This window comes from Python bivittatus, unplaced genomic scaffold (genome assembly GCF_059951505.1).
Source record: "Python bivittatus isolate LINGU-HERP-01145 unplaced genomic scaffold, Pbiv_v1 ctg000020_np1212, whole genome shotgun sequence".
Classification (NCBI taxonomy): domain Eukaryota; kingdom Metazoa; phylum Chordata; class Lepidosauria; order Squamata; family Pythonidae; genus Python; species Python bivittatus.
Genome location: NW_028277030.1, coordinates 111,339,142 through 111,363,271, shown reverse-complemented (window position 1 = coordinate 111,363,271; position 24,130 = coordinate 111,339,142). Strand labels below are relative to the sequence as shown.

Genomic DNA, 24,130 nt, shown 5'->3' with positions numbered 1-24,130 from the left:
CACATGGATGACTGCTTTTTTCCCTTACCAGTAGCTAAAGTTTGTCCCATTCCTGGCTTACTGTCAATGCATCCAATTCGATTGCAGAGAGTAATGGTAAAATAGTACATTCGGTATGGTTCTAGTCCCGTCACTGTATAGGATTGCTCATGGGCTTCAGCAACATACAAAATCTGCAAAATAAATGGACTTAAGATGTCTGGTTTGAGAGTGCTTCTCTTACTTTACATGAGTACGATAGCATATTTAACAATAAGTAATTGGTTGGCCAGAGTTCACCAAGCACCGTTAGCAGAAATAGCAATATTTTGAAAAAAATCCAACAAGCTATAGAATTAAATTATAATACGTTCATCACAATACTTTATGAGGTAATAATCCAGTTCCTGAGTAGACAAATGAGGAAACAAAATTATTGCCTCATAAAGCTGTGCAAGAGAGGAGTTATTTGTACAAACTGTACAGATTATGCAAGATAGTGGTACCACCATTATGTGGGGAAATCTAGCCGACTTGCAGCGGAATCAGAGCAAATATTTTAAAATGAGGACACACTGCCTTTTAAACAGGAAAAGTTATCCTTATTATATATTACTATCAGTAGGCACAGCACCAGAAAAGAATGTTCTTCTTTAAAATACCTTAAGTGAAAAGCATTAAAATGGAAAAATGGAAAGGAAGGGAAATACTGAATAAAACCAGTTTATTCAATTAGACTGAGAACACTTCTTTTACCATCTATTCCAGAAGATGAGTTTGGATCATCAGTACCATTAAATGTGTTTAATTTTAGGCTGAATGTCTGGCATATCACTGTGCATATGTCAGATCCAGTCTTCTCTTAAGTATCTTTTCAGAAGATTCCTTAATAAAATTCCTGTTTTGTTCCATTACCATTGACGTATGAAGTCCCTTAGAGAATAATTCTATATTCTGTGTCAATGGTGCTTCCCTGTATGAAAGGTCCTGGGAGAATCATTAATTAGAATGAGAATGAACATTTTAATTGTTCAAACCCAAACAGAATACTTTACCAGAATCATTTCAAAGGAATGTTAAGTCATTAGGTTTGGTTTTGTTCTTTTACTATGAGACTATTGCTTTTCAAGTATCATAACCTGCTATGGATTAGATAAAAATAATATAATGCAGAAAATAATAATAATAATAATAATAATAATAATAATAATAATAATAATAAAAAAATTAAAAAATGGTCAGTTGAAAAAAAGGAAAAGGGAAGGGGAAAACAGCCCATACTCACTCTTTTAGGCACAACCAGAAGAATAGGAAATGGTACATCCATACTGGGCTTCTTGGATATCCTTTCAGAATAAAATCACATCTTTACGTACACAAAGGGCCATTTAACTTCAGAACAGTCTTTCAAAAATCATTCTTGCCATTTGACAAGAATGCAAATAAATAGTCAGATCCACCTTGGGCAGTTTGCCATAACAACTTTGATGCCCTACTGCATTTTAATAACTCCGGGCACTTCTCCATTGGCAAATTTCAATTTGGCATAACCAAAAAGATTGGGACCACTTTAGAAGATCCATATATCAATAAGCAGAGAAAGCAGATTGCTAATAACAATAATACCTGAGAAAACATTGGCAATACTTTTTGTTCGGTAATTACATTGATGCTATACCCCATCACTTCTCCTCTTGCTTCATTATCTCGTGGCTTTTCCCAAGACACATTGAGAGAATATGGTGAAAGAGGGAATACTGATGGAAGTGGCATGAATACAGGAGCTAAAACACAAATAAATGTGCTAATTTATCATAAAATAAATGAACAACATGTGTCAGGCACGTTTTCCCACTATATTTGTAAAATACCATCTGTTAAACTTGATAAAATGGCTCTTTGCATCCAATTCCTAAATAAGCAGCTTGTAGAAATTAATTTTCAGGTCTAAAAGGAATTTTCATATGTTTTTTTAAAGCTACAACTTCAAAGTAAATGTTTCCCACCTATAAGCAAACTATTGGATCTATTTTTTCTATAATGCACAAACCACCACTTAAATTTTAAACACAATGTAGGCTTCATACAAAAGCATAGGCTTATCATAACCTGGGAAAACCTGATTAAGAGGAAGGCTGAGTAATTCAGCAAAGTACATTTAATTATTGAGAAGCTAGGAAGTTCATAGGTCTCTCTAGTATGTATGTGTATATATGTACATGTGTGTGTGTGTGTATAATTTAATTTTATGACCTCTGACTTTTTAAAGATAATTCCATGTTTTGGAACCCATATAGGCACTATTAATTGGCAGTGTTTTGGAAAACACTTCTTACATATCACTCTTCAGAAAAATCTGCTGGAGGTTTTAGATTCACAAGCAAATAAAAGTGACATCCTGGGCTTTAAGCCATTATTTAATTTGCCCAGCCAAAAGGTGTTTTGGATTGAGATACCCAAGTGGTAGATTTTGTAAGACTAGTTTTTTAGTTCTTCCCATCAGTTCAGATTCCTTACCTGGCACAAACTTAGCTAAAGCTTTCCAGACATGGCACAGCTAGGGAGAATCTTTATTATAAACCAAGACAGTAGCGACATAAAGAATTGTTTGCCCTCTGGCAGAAGATGTTGTGGACCCTATTTATATCCTTGGTAACTTTTTCTCCTGCCCTGAGAAACTCTAGTTCCCAGCAAGTTCTCACAAATTGAAGTTCAATGTAAATTTAATAGAAATCAAATCAGTGGATTTAGGTAAGTTTATCAGGTGTTCACTTATTTAATTTATTTAAATGAACACAGTATAAGTTTTTAGCAGCTAAATATCATTAGCCAAAGTAAGTAAAGCATGTGTATGAAGTCATTAGAAATCAATATTCTGCATGTTCTAAATCTTATAACTTAAAGCCAAGTTTAGATATTACAGAGCATGTGTGGCTCCCACTGAAATCCAAAACCCTACAGTCCTCTCCCCCACACCCCACTTTTCTTTTAATTTAACAGAGTAATGGAGAATATCAACTTGAATAATGACATTTTAAATTAAAAACCAAACTTCTTAAAAAACAAGGAACTAGTTTTGAAAGTCATTTCCCAAATATAAACCTAAAGGGTTAACATATCTACAAACTCAAATAATTACCTGCCTCTGCTGTTCTTTGCGATGTCCAATTTGAAAATGTGCTGCCAGCCATATTGGCTGATAAAACACGGAACTCATAGTCTGTGAATGGCTTCAAATCAGTAATGATGGTACTAGTTAGAGGTGGTGTCAAAGTACTCTCACGTACAGATTCTTCCACTGGATGAAGACTGAACCACCCACTGGTCTGGAAAACACAGTTCTCAGGAGGAACATGACTTCCATTGGATTGTAGAGCTCCTTTCATATATAATTCATACCTAATAATTACACCTAGAAATGAAAGTAGGCAGTTTATAAAAGAAGCATATTTCTCTGAAAATATTTACATTTGTACTTTTGTCATTACTATCTACTGCTGAAACCATATCTACTGATGTGACTTAAACTATATTGCCTAACCCATCCTGCCAAAGATGCAGTTGTGAACATAATGTGAGATTAGCATATGATTTATATGAATCCCCCTTTTTTTTCTACCTCAGCTGGCAATGATCACAAACATTTGTGGATTCATTCTAGGTTTATATGCTGCTGCAATTGTGTCTGACTCCAAACAGCTTACAGACCTTTAAAAAGTAAAGAAATTAAAAACTGAAAGCACAACAATGTAATAGTATCAATTACCCAAACACTAAGGAGCGACCATAACGCATATACACATTCAACCTCTGAGAGGGACAAAACGAACCCCTCAAAACCTGAAGGCCTGTTGAAATTATTAGGTCTTAATTGCTTTACAGAATAGTAACAGAAACAGGCTCCATCTAATAATAGGGGAGATATTCTAGGGAGCAGCAATTGAAAAGACCCAGCCCTACAATCTCTAAAGGTCAACACTTGGAGGAAACCTTCCGTAGAGAGTAAGGGTGATGATCTTGAGGGAAATATGCAAGAACTGTTACCTAGACAAAAGGGGCTGAAACTTTTTTTTAAATCCAGAGTAACAAGATAACATTCAGAAGTGACTCAGGAGGAGGTACAACACAGACTTGCAAGATTATGTTATTATAGCTCACCTCAACAAAAGTAATGTTAGCCTTCCTGTGCAGTTGATTTCCTAGTTTGGGCTACCTAGTGGGGCTGATACCTTCTTGTCTAGATCTCTAAGGACAACCAGAGACACCACATGTATGCAATGCACTGCCCATTACCTCAACAACTATTTGCAGACCTCCAAGATTTTTCTTTCTACTCCTGAAAACTGTAGGCCATAAATATTTCTTCTCTTAAGCAGAAGTTAAGTCTGTTCAGTTAGATCTTTGGAAGGAGAAGACATGCTGCCAGTAATGTCTGACACACTATTAAAAAGAACATAAAACACAGAACTCATAGTCTGTGAATGGCTCCAAATCAGGGATACCAGTACTAGTTAAAGGTGGTGTCAAAAGTACTCTCACATATAGATTCTTCTACTGGATGAAGACTGAACCATCCACCGGTTTGGAAAACACAGTTTTCAGGGGGAACATGACTTCCATTGGATTGTACAGCTCCTTTCATATCCTTCATATTCATATCCTCCTTTCACACTATCAAAAGAACACAGGATGCTATCTTATGTGCTTAGTCACCCCAGAGGTCTATCCAGTCCAGTACTGGCTAGCAGCAAATTTTAGGTTTGTTTCTCCAGCCGTATCTAGAGGTGTTGAGATCATCTACATGCAAAGTGTGTGATGTACCCCTGAGCTATTCCCAACTTCCCATATGTGACTACTGATCATGAATGAGGGTAGAAAAGGGGAGGGACAAAGGGAAGCAAGCATCATTGAGTCTTATGCCAATTACCTTCATGTATCTAAGCAACTTAGACTGTGTTCAGGAAAAATCTTGTTAATATATGGGTCCAATACAATTCTCCCCAAATGTTGAATCAAACATAAAACTTACCATTGGTTTTCTTGGGTGGGACCCATTCTACAGCCAATTCAGTAGAGCTGATGCTTTGTATGACTGGAGGGAGCTGCTCCTCAGGAGGAGCTTGTGCAGTAACTACTGATAGCTGCTGGCTTAGCAAACAGCCTCCACTAGTACATGCTTGAACATAAAAGCTGTATTTTTTAAATGGAACTAAATTCCAGACAGTTATAGAGGTTTCTAAGCTTTCATGCTGGCCACAAGATTGAAGTTCAAATGAAGGAATGCATGTCAAAATATATTTCTCTATAGGACCAGAGTCATTTGATAAGGCTGTCCAGTTAAAAGAAATAGAATATGGCCCAACAGGAAAGATTGGATTTAAATGCAAATTTCCTAGAGGTATCCCAGGCTGTGTTCTGTAGGTCAAGTTAGTACTTCTTGTAGATCCGTGGACATTGCTTGCTTCAAGATGATATGCATAGAAGGCATACGGAAGTAAATTGCTATCAACAAAGACCTGGAGGCCTGCATCAAATATATAAACATTTTTCTTTTACTTTTATAGTATACATTAAATTATAACCTGCAGTTTAGAATATAGTTCTTATAAAATGACAAAGGAAAAAAAACACAGGAAAGAAGCTGGAGAATATTACTAACCAAAATATGACAATCATTTTAAAAAGAATGTAGTAAATAAAATGCTGAATAGTTAAAACTTAGCATGTCTGTTTGTTTGCTTGTCTGAAGCCATAGAGCTAAAAGGCTAACTCAGGAAAATGAGCCACAAATCACAGGATCTCAATTTTTTGGAGCTGAGGCTCTGTGGTGGGGAAAACTCACCGAGAAGGAAAAAAGGTGTTACATCTTACTTGTCAACATTGAAATGCTGCATTTTAAGTCCTTACTGAAGAACCAACGTAAGACTTAAGTTAAAAACAAGACATATTTTACTATCAATTTCTCAACCATTTAGCATAAATGTTAGTAGAACTACAAAATATAAAACATGGAGATCTTAGCCTTTCACTTTTAATTCACATTAGATGAATTATATTTAATTTCCTCTGTATTATGTTTCTTGCTAGGCTATTACAGTTAAAGTTGCAGCCAAGCACTTTGGATTACATCTCTAACAGTGCAATGACTTTTGCTAGGGCTGCATCCATTTATGTGTGCATGGGTGGGTTTTTGTTTGTTTTCTTGTGTTTGCATTATCTGAAACAAGTAGAATGTAATGTTGGATGTTATTTAACTTTACAGTAAGAAGCATGCTAATAAAAAGATATTTTCCTTTACAAACAACAAAGAATATTTTCTGGAACTAATCTAAAGCACTATGGAACAAAAGCTAGATCTGCTGGATCATACCAACAGTTTATCTATATCAGTTTCTCTTGATAAGTAATTCAAGTATTTCAGGGTTGCCCTCAACAAACAGGAGGGCAGTGGTTTCTCAAGCACTCTCTTGGAAGAGTCCATCATTTAATGTCAGAGGATTTGCTTTATATACTGAAAATCTCAGGCTCAATCATCAGCAGTTCAAAGGTTCAGGTAGCAGATCATGGAAAAAACCTCTGCTTAAGACTCTGAAGAGCCACAGCTAGTCAAAGTAGATATACTGGACTAAATGGACCAATAGTCAGACAGACATCATTTCCCAACTAGTGACTTATAGTGTCTTCACAGCATCACCCAGCCATTGCTGAAGTGATATAAAGCCTGTCCTCTTTACTATTATTTTGGCACAGACATGGTTGGTCTAAAAGATATAATAAATTGCTAAAGGGGAAATGACCAGAGTACATACTTCTAACCTGGCATAAAATGTCTATCCCTACTAATATCTCAATACAGTGGATAATCAATATTTTAAATTATAGGAATGAATATTTTGAACAGTTTGGAATGAAAGTCAGTGGTGCACAAATACATTTCTGCTCATGTAACTATTTTTCATCTCTTTCCCTTGTCACTTCCCTGCAGCCCCTCCAGAGGATTGATAGAACAACACTGGAGAAGGTTTGGAAGGACTATGCTTCACTGCGGGGGAGAAGGGTTAGCAATGTCCCGGTTCCACTTATGGAAACATTTCCATCAACAGAAACATCCAATTGTTTGTCTTTCATGAAAGCACACTTTAAAAAAAAAGAAATTAAGACTTAAAAGAGAAAGATTTCGTTAGAGTCCATCTATTTGTATTCTTGCTTTGATATGAAAAACTCTAAACATAGTTTTGCTCTAGCTCTAGAAAGCTATCAATTAAATCATCAAGCCAGGTTTTGAGGATACTAATAACTTTCCTTAAAAAGTTGGAAGCTTTTATATTTGTAATTTCAGACTGTTATTCAGACTAGGACTTCTATGCAGGCAACAGTATTTAGGTGATTGTGTGTAATATAAATGCTATATACATCCTGAGAATAGCCATAAACTTGAGAATTTTGCAGCGTTTATGTATTTTCCTTAGGATTCAAATAATTAATAATGTTTGCCAGAACATATCAGATTATTTATCTATCTAATCACACAAACACATACACAATTTGGGCTTTAGAAATTAATGATTTGTTGAAGAAGTCTATATCAGACTATGATTAGGCAAACAAGCACTTACTGTTACAAGAGCAACTGCTTATATATGCTAATAGGACCTTGAAAAGACACCCACAGAATATTCTAAAAAACAGTGTAGGGCAGGGCAAGATGTCCTGATTGGGACAGAGCTGTACATTGGTCTGAAAGTTTAGGGATCTTGTCTATTTGCCAGCACTATTCAAAGTGTCATGTAAAGACCTAGAAGTTTCCTGCCTAATTAAAACACTTGGGAGTGGGCACATCTGCCTACTGATGAAAATATGCAGAGGGCAGATCTCTTAGGCAAAGGAAGAGATTGTCAGTGGCTGTTGGACATGGCTGGTGTTGTATTTGTGCTGTATGGACTGGAGGTGCTGGATGAATCCAGGCATGGTTGGAAGAAGAAACTGCAGCTGATGGCCCAGCAGAAACAAGCAAGATCAGAAAAGGAGATCTGCAGAGCAGATTGGCTGGTGGACTGCTACATTTGGAAGGATTGACTGGGAGTCAGTTCCGAAAGCTTGACCAAGAAGCTGGAATTCAAGAAGCTCAGCAAAGATCTATGTTTCCCTCTTTCCCTTCTCATCCCCCCGGCTAAAAGCAAGCTTGAGAAGTTACTGAAGCTGTCTCATGAGTCAGCGTATCAAAATAGAGATAGGGAACACCTGGGAGAATCAGGAAGGGAACACTTGGGATAGTTAAGAACCTGCAAAACGCTCTGTAAAGAAATGTATGTATAGTTTGATAAGCTAAGGCCACTGTGTGTGTGTACACACACACACATATACTGAACATTAATTTATTAAGTGTATATTAATTGAAAAGTACTGTAGCAGTAAGCATCACTGTAACCTAGTGAAGAAGTGGGTGTTGTGTGTGTGTGGACATGAGTCAAGGAAGTTCTTGTTCCTTTTTCCACTCTATTCAGTTCTATGAATATTTTTTTTTGTTTTAATTTTCTCAGCATATTTATTTCAAATGGTATATGCCAAAATCCAATTCTGTTGTACAAATCCTATGTGTAGCAAACTAGCATACAATATATAAAAGAATAAAGCATCACTTGGCATCTGAATGACAAAAAATCTAAACATTTTAAGATATGGGCTGAAGTAAGTCTGTTTTTCCATCCCCAGAAAGCTAATATAACAAGAGTTTTAAAAAATATGAATTGAATAAACAGGCTAGAAATTTCTTCACACATAACATATATTATGTTGATTTAAAAACTGCAGCAGCAACAGCAAATAGATTGGGGTCAAAGAAGAAAATGTGACTTAAAACCCCACAAAGAAAATCTTAAAATTATATTTACTTGATGTGTGAAAAACAACAGCCAAGGTATTTTATATGTGGAATAACATGTTACACAGTGCTCCAATCGAGAATAAAATGAATAAAAAAAAACTCTCAAGTAAACAAATTATAAATGCATATATAGTACAAATGAGCACTCACTATAAGGATAGTAGTCCTCCATTGTGTAGATTTGAGTCTCATTTCTGTAGAGTTTGTAAGCAAGCCAGTTTGAATTTGGAGAATCAGGTGGATTCCAAGCAAGTCTAATAGCTGAAGAATTTAGAACCTGTCCTTGTGGTGGAGGCTGCTGGGAGGGAGCTAGATGAAAATGAAGATTAAAAGAAGACAATCGCCACACAATTGGATAAACTGAAATGCATCCTGCCAAGGAAAAAGATTGTCATCAAGCCACAAAATATAGTTCACCTGTGTTTCATTAAGAAGACCCGCTATTTCAGGTTTTTCCTACAGGTAAGCTTTAGCCTAGTTACAAACCATGTTTGCATGTCAAACTAGTTAACTAACATACATGGGAAACTATAAATATAGAACAAATACCATTCAAACATTATTCACAGGATGAAACCTGAGAATCGTCATGCACCAACCATGCCCCAACAGTTATATCTCCCTACACTAGCATAATGCGTGCATGGTGAATTCAAATTTCTTCAGAGGAACCTCTATATATGAGTCAGTGCATCATTTGATCTGGAAAACCACCAACATGGATTCCAAGGTTTTGCAAATCATTCAGAAGAGGTGCTTTATAATGCGTGGAAGTGCATATGAAGCCCCTCCCTTCAAGCCACTGTTGACATGTAGAGCCAGCTTGGAACATTTTCTGAAGTGAAGCAGCCACATGAGCCTGGGAAAAGATGCAGCTGTTTCAATAATTCATACATGCTTCTGCATATCCCTAATACAATAGCAATTTATTGCTTAATCAATTGACCATCACAAAAGACAACAAAAGCGTTACCTAACAAAAGGATAAAATAAGTATAAATGCACCAAAATCCAGAACAAAATGTATTCAAATGAATGCATCACCTTGGAGTTGGAGTTGCTGCCTGTGCTTTGGAAAGGTAAGCTGCAGCCGGGCAAGAACACTTCTCACCCCATTTCCCTGACTATTCAAAAGCATCCAGGCCAGCTTTCCAGCTGCCTGTGATAATGAGCCACACCCTGGCATTTTCAAGGACATGCAGACGTCCACAAGCAGCCCCAACCCCATCCAGGATCTTAGCTTAGAAAAGCAAACATTGAGACAGAGTGAGAAAGGAGGTGTGTGTAACTGGAAACATGAGAAGCAAACAGCTTACAGATGGGGAAGTGGAGGCAATATCTAAAGACTGGCAGCTAAGGCAAGCAGGCCAGAGGACTATCATTCCACTGCTAAGTCCACAGGTTGTCTTGGTGGGAGTCCTGCCTGGAGCTTTGCTGGGAGCTCAGTAGCAACTAAAAGAGGAACAAGCAGTACCTTATCACAACTAGTGTGAGAATATTTGGAAAAGACTTAAAGGTTGTATGCCACTCTACAGACTTTACAAACTTTATATATTTATACAGATTTTATACATTTTATAGACTTTTGCTTGAACTAAGTATTAAAGGACTGGGCATTAAAGAGATATGTACGTGACAATGTCACCTTGCAAGTCCTAGATGGGTGAAGAGCAATAGTCTGTTGGCGGGGAAAGGTGTATGCTGCAATAAAGCATTTTGTATAGCTTTGCTATGCTGTGGCGTGCCTAGTCCCTGGAAAACAACCCTCACACACCTTTACATGTGACCCTGATCCGTTCTATGTACTGTAACAAGTTCTTAGCTGAACAGCCTTAACTATAAACTTGACAGTTCTGCTGGCTGCATATTTATTAGTACCCTGAAAGAGATAGGACAATGTATTGTTGAGGTCCAAAAATTTTGTTTTGTCCATATAGTTGGAGCATATAATTGACACTCAAGTAAGACATGTGCAATGTCTTCTATGTCTGGAGCTCCACAGATGCATTTTCTGTCATCATATGGCACATAATGGAATTGCCCATACTTTATCATCAAGTCCAGCATCTCCAATCTTGCTCTGGTAAAGATTGTACTTTGTCAGATATTTTTATATTTGGAACATCGTTTTGTCCTGGCCAACCATTGTAAAGATCTAGAGCTTGCAAGCAGTTCTACATCAGTTCGGGCGCTAATAGCCAAAAATCTCTGAAAATTTCCTTGGCCTGGTGTTTGTAGATGCCAAGAGTAGATACCAATTGTGCTTGATGAACAGACATTAGAAGGTAGAGCTCACACTTAGGGACAAAAATAAGTATTGCCTTCCTCTAGCATTACCACAGCATTGCTCTATACATGAACAACATGAATCATATTTCAAAATAACTTCATTGCTTTTGGCTTCAAAGCTGTGCTATGCATGCCCACATAATAGCAGATAGTACACTACCAAATAGATAAATCCATTTCACCCACAACAAGTATTCTATATTTTCCAACCATAAGGTTGATCTTCCTTTAGTTGTTAAGTATGCAAGCTATTCCCAAAACAGCAGGTATAATACAGGCTCAAAAATGACCATTTACCAAGAGCTAGGATGTTCTAGAGTAATTTTACTGTTTAATTAAAATGTCTTTTTTTTCTATTAAAGTAGGGGGCTTTATCAATACTAAATTCATACTAAATCAGTCAACTGTATTAATCTTCTCCAGCATACTGAAGAAAATAGAGCCTTGTGGCTAGGGTTTGTCTTTATAAAACATGTTGTCTTCCCAGCTTTTTCTTCTTGGCATTGATATTTTAAATTTAAATTCCTATTAAAGATTACTATTCTGTTTTTAAAATGTGAAATTCTTTATACAGTTTGAAACATAATTATTAGCAAGTTTTGTTATTATAAGTAGTAGTAATAGTAGTAGTACTATTATATGTCTTAGGTTTGTATAGGAGCATATAAATTCCTCACTTCCATAATAATTAATGTGAAACAAAGGCAATCACAGAATATTATAGAAATGAACTACATTTAAGAATTTCCTCCTTAGCATGTTAGCTATCTCTGTTCACTTACATACAGGCCTTCTTTACACAAATGATAATTCTTCATCCTACTCGTGGATAGGGAAATTGGGGAGAGGGAGAAAAGAATACATTTCTTAAGATTGCCTTGAAATTGGGGTTCATCATTAGCAATGACAGCTCCTTCCTTCCTTTCTTCCTCCCTCCCTTGTTTGTATTTTTGTCTGTTTATTTCTTTTTTTCTTGCACTGCAAGCAGCAACAGCAACATCTGAAAATAAGAATTTCAGAAATTATCTCCTTCAACAATTCAGACTCAGCTGCTATTTTATGGGTTGTCAGTGCATTTCTTAGAGCGCTACTGATGCTACAAAGCAGTGCTATACTTACAGTATTTAGGAAACTACTTCCTAACCTTTAAAATTTGCATTTTAGTACATTGCTTTTTCACAGTACATATTTTCATCAAACTGCTTTTGATGTCAGTTTAATGTTTATCTAATAGAATACAAGGATATAGTATGAGAGTTATACTGATTAAAAATTAGATTATATTATAATTTTGTCAAAGAGAAGGGCTTCTTTTTATATGGCTAATGTATGTAATAATTAATTATTTTACTGCCACTATATCAGATTCTAATCTCACTTAAATTTTATCAATTTCAGCTTTGAAAGAATAATGGAAATTACATAGAATTAGACAGAGGAAACCAGCAACAAAGGGCAAATTATTATGTAAATCCAGGCAGATTAAATGTTGCCTGCAATCTAAATACGGGAACATGAGATCTTCATGCATGTCAATAACTATAAAACTTATCCATGTCCCTACTGTATCCAAAGCCTTGCTTTTATACATTCAGAAATTGGAGCTACATCCTGTAATTTTGAGTTCATGACTATCTCTTAGATATTAAGGGGGAAGGGTGGGGAATGAAAAAAAAAAATCAAAGACACATTCCCTTTTACAATGCTATGAATATTATTTTGTAAATGCTTAGTCAACCACAACTGAGAATTAAATATTTCTACATGTTTAAGTAAAATAAACGATGATGACGTAGGGCAGTACTAGCTGCACTGGGCCTGAGCATGTCTGCATCAGTCCTGATACCAATGTTGGACCGATGTGCTCCTTCCATTGTCTGGGGGGTAATTTGGAGGTGGGATTGTTGGACTTCAAAGTTCTAGACTTCTATTCAATCAGTTATTTAATATATGGTTAAGTCCTGACATAATGGACTTCTCAGCACCTGTGAAAGACAGTTTGCAAAATATTACAAGTTCATTCCCTATTGCATCCACACCTTCTATTTTCATCTGGAAAATGGGAAGCCATCTCCCCACTGCATCAACAAGTGGGTAGCAAGAAGATTTAGGAATGCCCACCTTACTTAAAGGTAAATGGGAGACTAAAGTAAATGCATCCTGTTACCAAGTTTTCTGTAATTTAAGTCCCTTTCTCCCTTTCAATAAATTCAGTTAATAACATTTGGTGAGAATCTAGCTTTTTTGATAATAAGTGGCTGCTAGGGTCTTGACACTTATAAGATTGCTACTCGGAGCTAGCCCCATCAGGTTCAAGGAAACATTTTAGGGAAGCATAAATAGGACCATAGCAAAGCGCAATCAACCAGGAAGTATTCTTGTGCAAACCTTTTTTTAAATAATTGGAAATTATACCCATTTCATTTTTTCTTCTGTACCTTTTAGTGTATTTTGCACATACACTAAAATAACTTATTTTATATTTTATTTGTTTGTCAAATTAATAATCCACTCTCAACAGCTCAAACTTAAAACACAACATGTATAATATAAAAAACAAACATACAAACAAAAAAACGCCTCAATACCTAAAAGAAAAAAAACCCTCTACAACAACAAATAGATGGTGTTATGCCCTAAATGCCCTCTGGAAGAGCTCCATCTTCAACTTATTCTGGAAGGCAGATAATGTCAGAGGTAAATGAGCTTCTAATGGGAAGCCATTGCAGAAGAATGGCGCTAACACAGAAAAGGAACATTTCTGGGCTTCAACCCCCTCACCCTCATGAAATGGTAAACTACCATGTGCTTCCCCTGGTACAATCAAATTGGTGGGGCTGATTCCAGTGGAGACCTTGGTCCTGTAAGTAATCTGGAGCCAAGCCAGAAGCGGTTTTATAGCTTAAATCAGCACTTTGAATTGTATTTGGAAGCTAACAGGGAGCTAATGCAGGGCCCACAGTATAGGTGTAATATAACTGAGCACTTAGGCCACTGCATTTTGCGGCAAATGAAGCTTCTCGTTTATCTGTGAAGGCAGTTCCATGTGGTAGTCTAAATGGATGGTGATGAAGGCATGAGACAATGTAATAAGATCCTCACATCACAGACAAGGCCACAACTGGTGCACCAGATAAAGCTCACCCAAAGGCTTCCTGGCCATGGCTTCCACTTACTATTGAGAGGATCCAAAAGTCCAGGAGGACCCCCCAAGTAGTGGACCTGCTCCTTCAATGGTAGTGTAACCCATCCAGAGTCTCCACAGGGACCAGAGGGGAACCCTGACATACAAACAGTACTTCTGTCTTGCTAGGGTTCAGTTTAACCCTACTTTTTCCCATCCAGAAACTCACAGCCCCCAGGACAGGACTTTCAGTGTGTATTCAGATTTGTAAGATTCTGTTACTGTAACCGTATAATAGAAGTAGTATTGGCATTCATAATTTGGTTTCCCAGTCTGGTCTACCTTGAAGGGCTGACATAAATCTTGCAAGTCTCAATGTGCTTCTCTCCTCCCTCCCTTTATCTTCATGAGAACTAGGGAGGATCAAGTCTGAAACATTTTCTCAAATTACATTTCTGCCTTGGACCCAAATTTCTTTTATCTGACTGTTGTCTTGGTTGCAGCTCTTCCTCCTGTTCCCCAAGTTTATTCCTACTGTCCATTACAGCTATAGTGATAGTTTTTGCTTGTTTATTTTAACAGAATGAGTTGGTTTCAATCCATTGCTTGCTGCACAGTGTCATTGCTGTGAGTTGGGGAGCCATATAAATTAAATAAATAAATTGGGAAGGGTGAAACTGGGAAGTAGTTGTCTAACATCCCTGGATTCAAGAAGGTTCCCTTAAAGAGGGCCCACCACCACCTATTTAAGGGCCACTGGCATTCTCCCCTCCTGCAATGAAACATTTGCAATTTCCTAGATCCAGGGAAGTATCCTCTCTGCAACTCCCTGAAGGAGCAAGGAGGGGCAAAGATCCAACCCATAGACAGCTTAGAGAACACCCTATCTACTTTCTCAGAGGTTAGAGGCCTAAAAATCCCAGGTAATACCACAAGATGATACCCTAATCACAATACCAGACTCCATCCAAATGAAATAAAGTCTTGAGCAAATTTGAGCAACTTTACTGGCAAACTGTTGTGCTAATTGGTCACAGCAGCCTGGTGGCAATTCTACAGAATGCTTCTTACTCAGAAAGGAGGTGTTTTTGTGTGTGTCTTCAAGTCAGTCTTGACTCCTGGCAATTGCCTGGAAAAGTCAAGGCAGTTTTCTTGATAGCATTTTCAGAATCGGTTTGTCACTGCCTTCTCCCTAGGGCTGAGAGAGAATAACTGGTCCAAAGTCACCCAGCTGGTTTCATGCCTAAGGCAGGGCTAGAACTCATGGTCTCCTTGTTTTAGCCTAGTGCCCTTAATGCCTACATTAAACTGCTTCTCCAAATCAGCTATCTGAAAAAGGGCTGCTGGACAACGACTTGCCAGTATAGTAAGAGAGGAGATGTAAGAATGCTTTGCCTCTCTTATTGCTATGGAGCATACCCGAACTTGGGCATGTACCTGTGCTCAGTCACAATACTCTTCATCATCCCCCACCTGTGCTCCAGGTGTTGTTTTTTGTCACTTCATGTCCTGGAGATCCTTTGAAAACCAATAAGCCAACTGAAATTGACTATCAGATAGAGGCTGCTCAAGCATCTGCTGGAAACCAATCAAATCCATAACAGTACCACCCAAATATCAATCAGGAAAAATAAAAGGATGGATGGATGGATGGATGGATGGATGGATGGATGGATGGATGTATGGACGGACGGACGGACGGACGGACAGACAGACAGACAGACAGATAGATGCAAACAATTTTATGGTGAATGAATGAATGAATGAATGAACGATTATATATATATATATATTATATATATATATATATATATATATATATATATAATAATTCCAGCAAAACCTTTACTGTATGCTTGCACAGATTTCAACTTAGCATAGAAATGATAGTATGAGCAGAGCACTTTTAATCAAACTTCAGGGTTCCAATTTAACTCACCATTATAAATGTTTCCTTTCACTGATACCCAAATCCATGCTGTCATAGATTACATACAAATGGATTACATACATACATGGATACATGAATTACATACATACATGGATTACATACATACAATCTGGAACCTCAAATTCCAAACTCTACCTCCAAATATATTAATATTGGGGAATTAATACATTTATTACGAGCAATATCAATGTTAAGAATTATAATTATATTGTTATAACAATCATTAAACTAATAAGACCCATTCATCTGAAATAAATGCAAATCAATAACCACTCACTTTTACTGCAGCCAAATAGGTTGTGGACATCCAAATTACTAGCATTGGGAACACAGTTGTCACATTTTGAGCCAGCTGCAAATTGTTTACACATACATTGTCCAGTAATGGGATGACAAGTCCAATTAATAGCTCCAGCAGGATGACAATTACAATGCTGACATCTATAAACAAAAACAAATCATGAAAGTAATGAAAACACATTAACACTTCAGTTAGACACAGTAGGGCTTAATTCACTGGCTTCTTTTAACTAACATAATTAAGTATCAGAAATGAAGAACTTAAGAAACTGAACTCTGGTGGAGAAAAACTTACTACATTTAAATAAAGAGTTGTGTCTCAAATTTACACTACAGTGTTTCTTTTATTTAACCATTGATATTAAGTCTATCTGTGGTATACATGCAAAAGGCTTAAGGCTTTATACATCTTAGTACCCTTGTATTGGAACAGCTACACTGATCACTAGTTGTTTTCTGAGTTCAATTCATATGCATGGTTTTTCATCTGACTAAATGTGATGTCAAAAGTAAGTAACAAGAATGTGTGATGTCCCCTTGGCTGTTAAATGTATTTACAGATTAAATGTATAAAAATGCTTGCAGTGATTTTAGAAGTATGCTTGTTGGGAACATAAAATGTGTTATTTCTTTGCTGCTGATGCCATGTTGTTGGCCAAAAGCCTGAATTATTTGCTACAAATGTTAGATAGTTCTACTGACCTGAAAATTAATATTGCAAAGACCAAGGTGGCAAGGGAAATGGAAAGAACCATTGTAAGTGATACATATAGGAAGATAAATTAGACCAAACAGATGAATTTGTGGAACTTGATAGAAAGCTCTGTGTGTGTGTGTTTGTTTATAGGTAACTCAGATATGGTACTGTCCAAGACAGCATAAAGTTCAGCACAAACCTTAGATGTTTTATCCAAAAAGGACCCTGCAAACCACTCTCCATGGACCTCAGATGATACTAGAACACTGGCCAGGACGAGCAAGGGCTTTGTCACCAGGCCAAGAACTCCCGAATTCTCTATTACTTGGTTCTCAAAGTTCAAATCAGAGAGTAAGCCCATTGCTTTTAAATATGTTTAAAACTATTTACGATCGCTGCAGTACTGGCGTTATAGTAACACCTATATTGTATGCAATTAAATTGGTATAGTCATTCAGGTCATGCACCTTCATGTTTTGTTAGCTGCAACAGTTTCATGTACTGTGGGGCATCACAGGCTCTGACATGTGATAGGGAGTTCCAGGAATTCCATCTACGGCTTGTTCTTTCAACCTTTATGAAGTCTGAGACACATATCTAGTCAAAAAATCAATACTAGGCACCAGTCTAGAGAGGGAGATCATGAGTTCTAGTCTCCCCTTAGGCACAATGCCACCTGGCCAGTCACTCTCTCTCAGCTCTAGGAAGGAGGCAATGGCAACTTCTGAACAGCAATGGCACTTCCAAAAAACCTTGCCAAAAAAACTGCAGGGACTAGTCCAGACAGTCACCAGGAGTCAAAAATTGACTCAAACATTTATATTGTTTTTACTGTATTTTAATATTTATTGCTGTTTTATTGTGAACCACCCAGAGTCCCTTTTTGTGAGATGGGCGGTATCTAAATTTGAAATATAAATAAATAAAAATAAACACACACACACACAATGTTGCATGTTAGCATAATCGGTTTTTGTCTGACATTCTGAAGAAAGGCTCTACAAGAATTTTAGTGACTATTCTAGGAATGCTTAATCAGAAATAAACCCTGCTTAGTTCAACAGGCTTACTTCTATATAAATGCCAGCCAACTCTTTGCTGAAATACTCTGGAAGAGGAGCAGTCTGAAAACCCAATGTTTTTGCTGAGTCTACACAAGCATGGCATACTTAACCCTCCCTCCATGTACTGAGTCTAGCTTTCCAATACCCCTGCCCCATTAGCCCCCACAATAATATAGTATTCTACCCAGTCAGTGCAAGACAAAAATAAAAACTGCTCTGAGACTACTGAGAAGCAGCAGTTGCTCATCTAACTATTTTATTATTTAGGTTAACACACCAGATATCAAATTTAAATCTATGGAAGATGGGCCCTATTGGGTAGATGTTTTACTTCACATTTTAATAATATGGCAACTTCTGTAACACTTAATAACTTTGGACTATAGCCAATGAAGTTAGCAAAAGCATTTCCTCTTGCACAAGTTGGAGCATTTAATTTTCACAAGTGCTCCCAAACCACCCATAAGTACCTTCTGTTCCACTCATAACTCTGCTGTTGCAGATTGCAATATCTTCTGGAACCGAATGGTATGGATGATAGCAACACATAATGTTGGATCAAAAACTCAGATGCTTTTGACTGAATGAGATTTTTGGTAAGTCAGGGCTGAGACACTCATGGCCCCAAGGGCACAATGATGAAATTCAGTGGCAAAAAAGCAATGTTTGGTGACACCATTTTTGGCTTTTTAAAAAATGAAATAAATGCAAATACATCTGTGAAGCCTCTGCTAGGTTTAATTCATACTTCTAATATATCTCTTCCTCCCCCTCCTCCAAAAGAAGAGATTTTATCCTATTCCCTCTAGTGACATTGTCACACCTCCATGCTACCAGCAGTTCCTGGAGGCGGAAAAAATGCCCATCTCTGTGCTATATTAAAGGATTCAAACAACCCTTTATAAACAGATAGGGCAACCAAATGGATCCCAGGGCAGAAAAATTCTGGTTAAAAGCAGTTTGCTGGTTTTTACGGTATTTTATGTGTGCTGCCTCTTTATGATGGGGGGAGGGAGTGTGTGTGTATCCCTGGGAGGAATGAGCAAAGAACGTCAGGAGTGCATGCCAAGAGTATATATTCCCAGCAGGGTCACCCAAGGCTTGAAGGTCATTCCAGCTGCCCAGCTAAAGCAAGCAGGGACCTATATTGGGCAGCAGTGATAGGGGAAGATGCTGGAGGTGGATGATCCCTGTAATGACAATGGAAAAGGCATCATTTCATACTGTGTGGGAGAAGCTAATGGTAAGCCACACCTGTATTTTTACAAAGAAAACACAGAACCCTACATGGAAAAAGAGATGCCAGATGTTCAAAATGGTTTAGAAAAGGCCAAGGAACATGAGATATTATTGCTGCTGGATGATGCATGCGGGAAAATTGAGAAAGTCAAAGAATATAAAAAAAAGTCGATATGTGCTTCATTGATTATAGAAAGACCTTTGATTGTATCAGTAATGTCAAGCTGTGGAATGTGCATAGAAAAATGGGAATCCTAGAACATTTCATTGTCCTCATGAGAAACCTATATACAACTCAGGAAACCATTGTATTGACAGAGTATGGTGAAACAGACTGGCTCCAGGCTGGCAAAGGAATGAGACAGGGCTGTACATTCTCCCCTTATTTATTCAACCTATATGCTCAATATATATTAAGGGAAGCTGAATTGGAAGTAGATGAGCGTGGTTTCAAAACTGGAGGAAGAAACATTAATAACTTGCACTATACTGATGACAATACTCTGATAGCTGAAAATACAAATGATCTGTAAGCTTTAGTAAAATAAAGTCAAAGAACACAGTAAAAAAATGGGACTAAAATTAAATTTAAAGAAGACCACACTAATGACAGCAAGTACACAAACCATCCTTAGAACTGACAATGAAGATATTTAAGTGGTAGATAGTTAATTCCAAAAGGCAAAATTCATCAACAATAAAGATACAAGCATATTTCTTAACGCCATAGACCAGTACTTACAGTAGTATAGTAGTACTTTCGAACTACTAAAGGCCTTGGATAAAGTATTCAGATGCCATGATGTCTTATACCCACAAAAATCAGAATAGTGCACAAAATGCTATTCCCTGTGACACTCTATAGAAGCGAAAGTTGGACTTTTAAGAAGCAGGATAGAGTATTGACACTTTTGAACTTTGTCTTGGAGAACACTCTAGAGAATCCTATGAACATCCAAGAAAACAAACAAATGGATCATCAAACAAATCAACCCTGAGTTTTCACTCGAGGCACAAATGACCACACTCAAATTATTTATTTCAGACACATTATGCAAGGATCCAGCTTTCTGGAGAAGGCTGTAATGCTGGGAAATGTGGAAGGAAAGAGAAGAAGAGGATGACCAGCAGCAAGATGGATAGACTCAATGACAGTGGCAATGGGTGACCAGTGGAAGGCCTGAAGGACAAGGTTAGGGATAGATCATAATTGAGTCTTTAATCAGAGGGAAAAAAAACCCACTTTTTAGTAGGCAAGGCTTTTATTTCATTCTAAGCTATGTTATGCCTATTTTAGGAAGTATACTCCACTTCCATCCTTTCCCAGCTCACCGTGGTAAAAAACTTTGCTGTCAGTTTTCAGTAGCCATAACCAGAAGGGGTCAAAACAAAGGAGACTCATGGGGCTGGAGGTTGCCCAGTCTTGCCTCAAATGCTTTGGAGTCAGGCTGCTTGAAGGACTGCTTTCTTCCACATCAATCTGTCCTATTTTAAGGTCAAGAATAGGCCCCTTTTCTTTTGCACCCTTTGAGGGCTGGTAAGAATCCCTGTTCTTCAGTGTCTCACCTAAATATGGAATATGTTGCTAACTGACATTCTTTGAGCTCCATCACAGTCAGATTTAAGGAATCTCTAAAGACATATTCATATATTCAAGCTTTCTCTTTAGTGCTTGGAACTGATGTCTAATTTTATTTCTCTAAAATTAGATACTTTTAAGTAGTGAAAATGTGTATTTTAATTACTGGTTTTTGTTGGTTTTGTAAATGTTTTATTCTGATTTCATTATTGTAAGCCACCTTAAAGAAGCCCAGAAGTATTTTAAATGAACCAACCAAGCTAAGTATGTGAATGTCTTATACAATTTTTTCCTGCAGCATGTCTCTCTTTTTGGAAAAAAAATAGACAACTCATTAGAGAAACATGTTAAATGTGTAAAATTTATTTAAATAAATTTACACAAAACAGTTCACATACAACTGACAGTTGTGACAGCCTACTTTAAACAGTTTTTGTAGTAACTCTTACTATTACTATTTTAGTAACTCTTACAACTGCAACTGATTTTTTTTTTTAAGGAGTTGTTGGTAGTTGTTTTTTAGTAACTCTTACTGTGTGATCTCCTGAGTTCAACACCCTTTAAAAGGCCGATAAAAGCTAAGGCAGCAGAATCAGCTGCAAATTTGTTTTATGGAATAATATCCCTTTGGGACTAAATAATAATAAAAATATTCTTTCTTTCTTGAAAACTACAACACTGTCATTTCTTTTCTTTCGCAGTCAAGCACCAAGAGAATTTTTTTCCCAAACGGTATTAAATTCCTTCATCTGTAGAAAGTCAAAATAAATCCCCTTCCAAATAGGGATTCTGTTTAATCTCTGAACATAACAATGCATAATGTTTTAGTTTTTGAAAAGTATATAAAAATTGAGTGTGTTATGCGATATATTCATTTTACACTATTTAGTACTTTTTCTTTACCTGTTTACTACTTAGCTTTTATTCTAGGTGAAGGAGTTTAATATATCTCAGGCAGTGGAATCAGAGAACAGTTTCTCTCGGTATTATTAGCTCATCAGAATAATTTAAACCAGAAAAAGAACACCACAATTTGAATGACATAATGTACTTCAAAGAAAATTAGTTCAGAAATCCTTGTATGAACCATGGAAAGCAGACCAAATTACTAATCTCCTATTGTAGCTGAGGCCCAAGGTATTTCAGCTTGTTGATATACTATATTAAATTACTTTCAATATTTGGTCACAACTGGACAGAAGAATTGCTACTACTATTTTCCAATATCCTCCAGCATACAGCATCTTATATTAAGGTGAAATTGGGGCACAGGGACATACTCCTATTGGCCATCAAAGACTGCCACACACACAGCTCCCTCTCTAGTACCTGAAGGTGGGGGATCAACACAGAAGTCTGAAAGATTGTTGGAGAGGTGTAAAAAATGTGTTTCTCCCATGCTTCTGCTGGTGTCAGGCCTAGCCCGAGGAACTCCAGGAGACCATGCAAGTTCTGTTCAGCAATGTTTATTAGCTACAACCTCTATCAGGAATCCTCCCAGACTGAAAATTCCGTTCCCACAGTAGCTATGAAAACAGAGTGAATTCCTCAGGGAGGTGCCAGCCTCATCCTCTTATCTCTTCCTCGTCCCTCTGGAGACAAAAGAGGATGCTTGCCTCCTTGAGTGTGGCCTTCATAATTCCATTCCATCACAGCTGGATTAGGGACTGCAGCACTTAATCCATGGGGAGAGGCAGTTTACTGCTTTGCTTGCCAGATAAAGAGATGTTTCTACCCCCTTTCCTTCCTCTTGAGAAGGAAAAAAGTGAGGGAAGTAGCTCTTCAGATGCTAGTTAAAGGGGCAGAACTTCACTGTTTACTGGGAGAACTGGGACCAGAAAGAAACCAGTCCCCCGCCCTCATTTTCTTACCATTGGTGGCAGGAGAAGCACGGGAGAATGTCTCTTTTGGACCCAGTTCTCTTATACCATGGAACGATCAATCCATGGGGTCAGAAAACTGGCAGCAGAAGACCCATGGCTCCCATTACCCATCCCACCTCTCTCATCCACCCACTTCTCTTGTTAACAAAGACCCCATTTTATCTTGTTGCTGAGGCAGAAAAAGGGTTCAAGATGTAGACAGCATCCTTGAAGCCAGCATACTTTCATGCTGGCTCACAGACTGCAGAAAATCACTTTAATTTGGCAGTGTAGATGTGTTCTTAGTTTTTAAAATGATTTCCCACATAGCCAATCAAGTAGCAGGAATTGGTTCAAACCCTGCTGTGATGGTTCAGGATCTGGCAGTGGGAAAAAGGGATGCTCTGTCTATGTGGTAGGAGAGTCAGTTTGCTCTCCATTGTTTGCTTGACTGGTAGGTAAGTTTTAATTCTTTGGTATAGAGATGCTGGGCCACTAAAAGACAAGCAGGTGAAGCAAATAAGAGCCAGGTTTAACTTGGCATGTAAAAATAAGGCAGCCCAAAGAAGGATGTAGGTGTTCTTGTGTGAAGTGGTGATTTCTAAGTTATGCCAGTACAAGCCATTCCCTGCAGAATGGAAAAGGTGGTTTGAGTTGACACGGTTGGTGTAAGCAATCTGCTTGGCTCCAGTTGGTCCAGGAGTTCTTTGTGAGATGGAAGCCTTCCAGCCAGTCACTGGGTTCCACGCCTGTCCTTCAGTATTTGGCTGGCTACATGGGAGCCTGGAATCTTATGCCAGCAGCCACGTTATTTGTTGCACTTTGAAGTGTAATTGATTTATGAGAACCCCTTTCTCAAACTCCAGCTCTTCAACAACACTTATCCAGTGGCTACATTTTGATTGCACAAATCCAGAAGACCAAGAGATGGAGATTAAAAACTCTCTTTGCTATCACCTAGTGGTTGGTAGGTTGTCTGGTCAATAATCTGGCTGGGGAATTCTGAGAGCTGAAGTCCACACATTTTAAAGTTGCCAAGTTTGAAAAACACTGGTCTAGATTTAATGATATGTAAAAGGATTTGGCTAATTATATATTAATATTATATGGATCCTTTTTTCTTTTCAATTTTTCAATTCACTTTCATCATTATTATGCATTA

The 24,130-nt window shown here is 37.5% G+C and overlaps 1 protein-coding gene across 1 annotated transcript in view; it reads right to left on the bottom strand.

Moving 5' to 3' along the window:
- The window catches only part of USH2A (usherin), a 484,310-nt gene that overhangs the window by 378,061 nt on the left and 82,119 nt on the right, over positions 1-24,130 (bottom strand). The window contains 6 exon segments of the mRNA XM_088132494.1: positions 29-173; positions 1,606-1,763; positions 3,119-3,391; positions 5,009-5,503; positions 9,014-9,172; positions 16,505-16,668. Of these exon segments, the coding sequence (XP_087988620.1) occupies positions 29-173; positions 1,606-1,763; positions 3,119-3,391; positions 5,009-5,503; positions 9,014-9,172; positions 16,505-16,668 (1,394 nt within the window).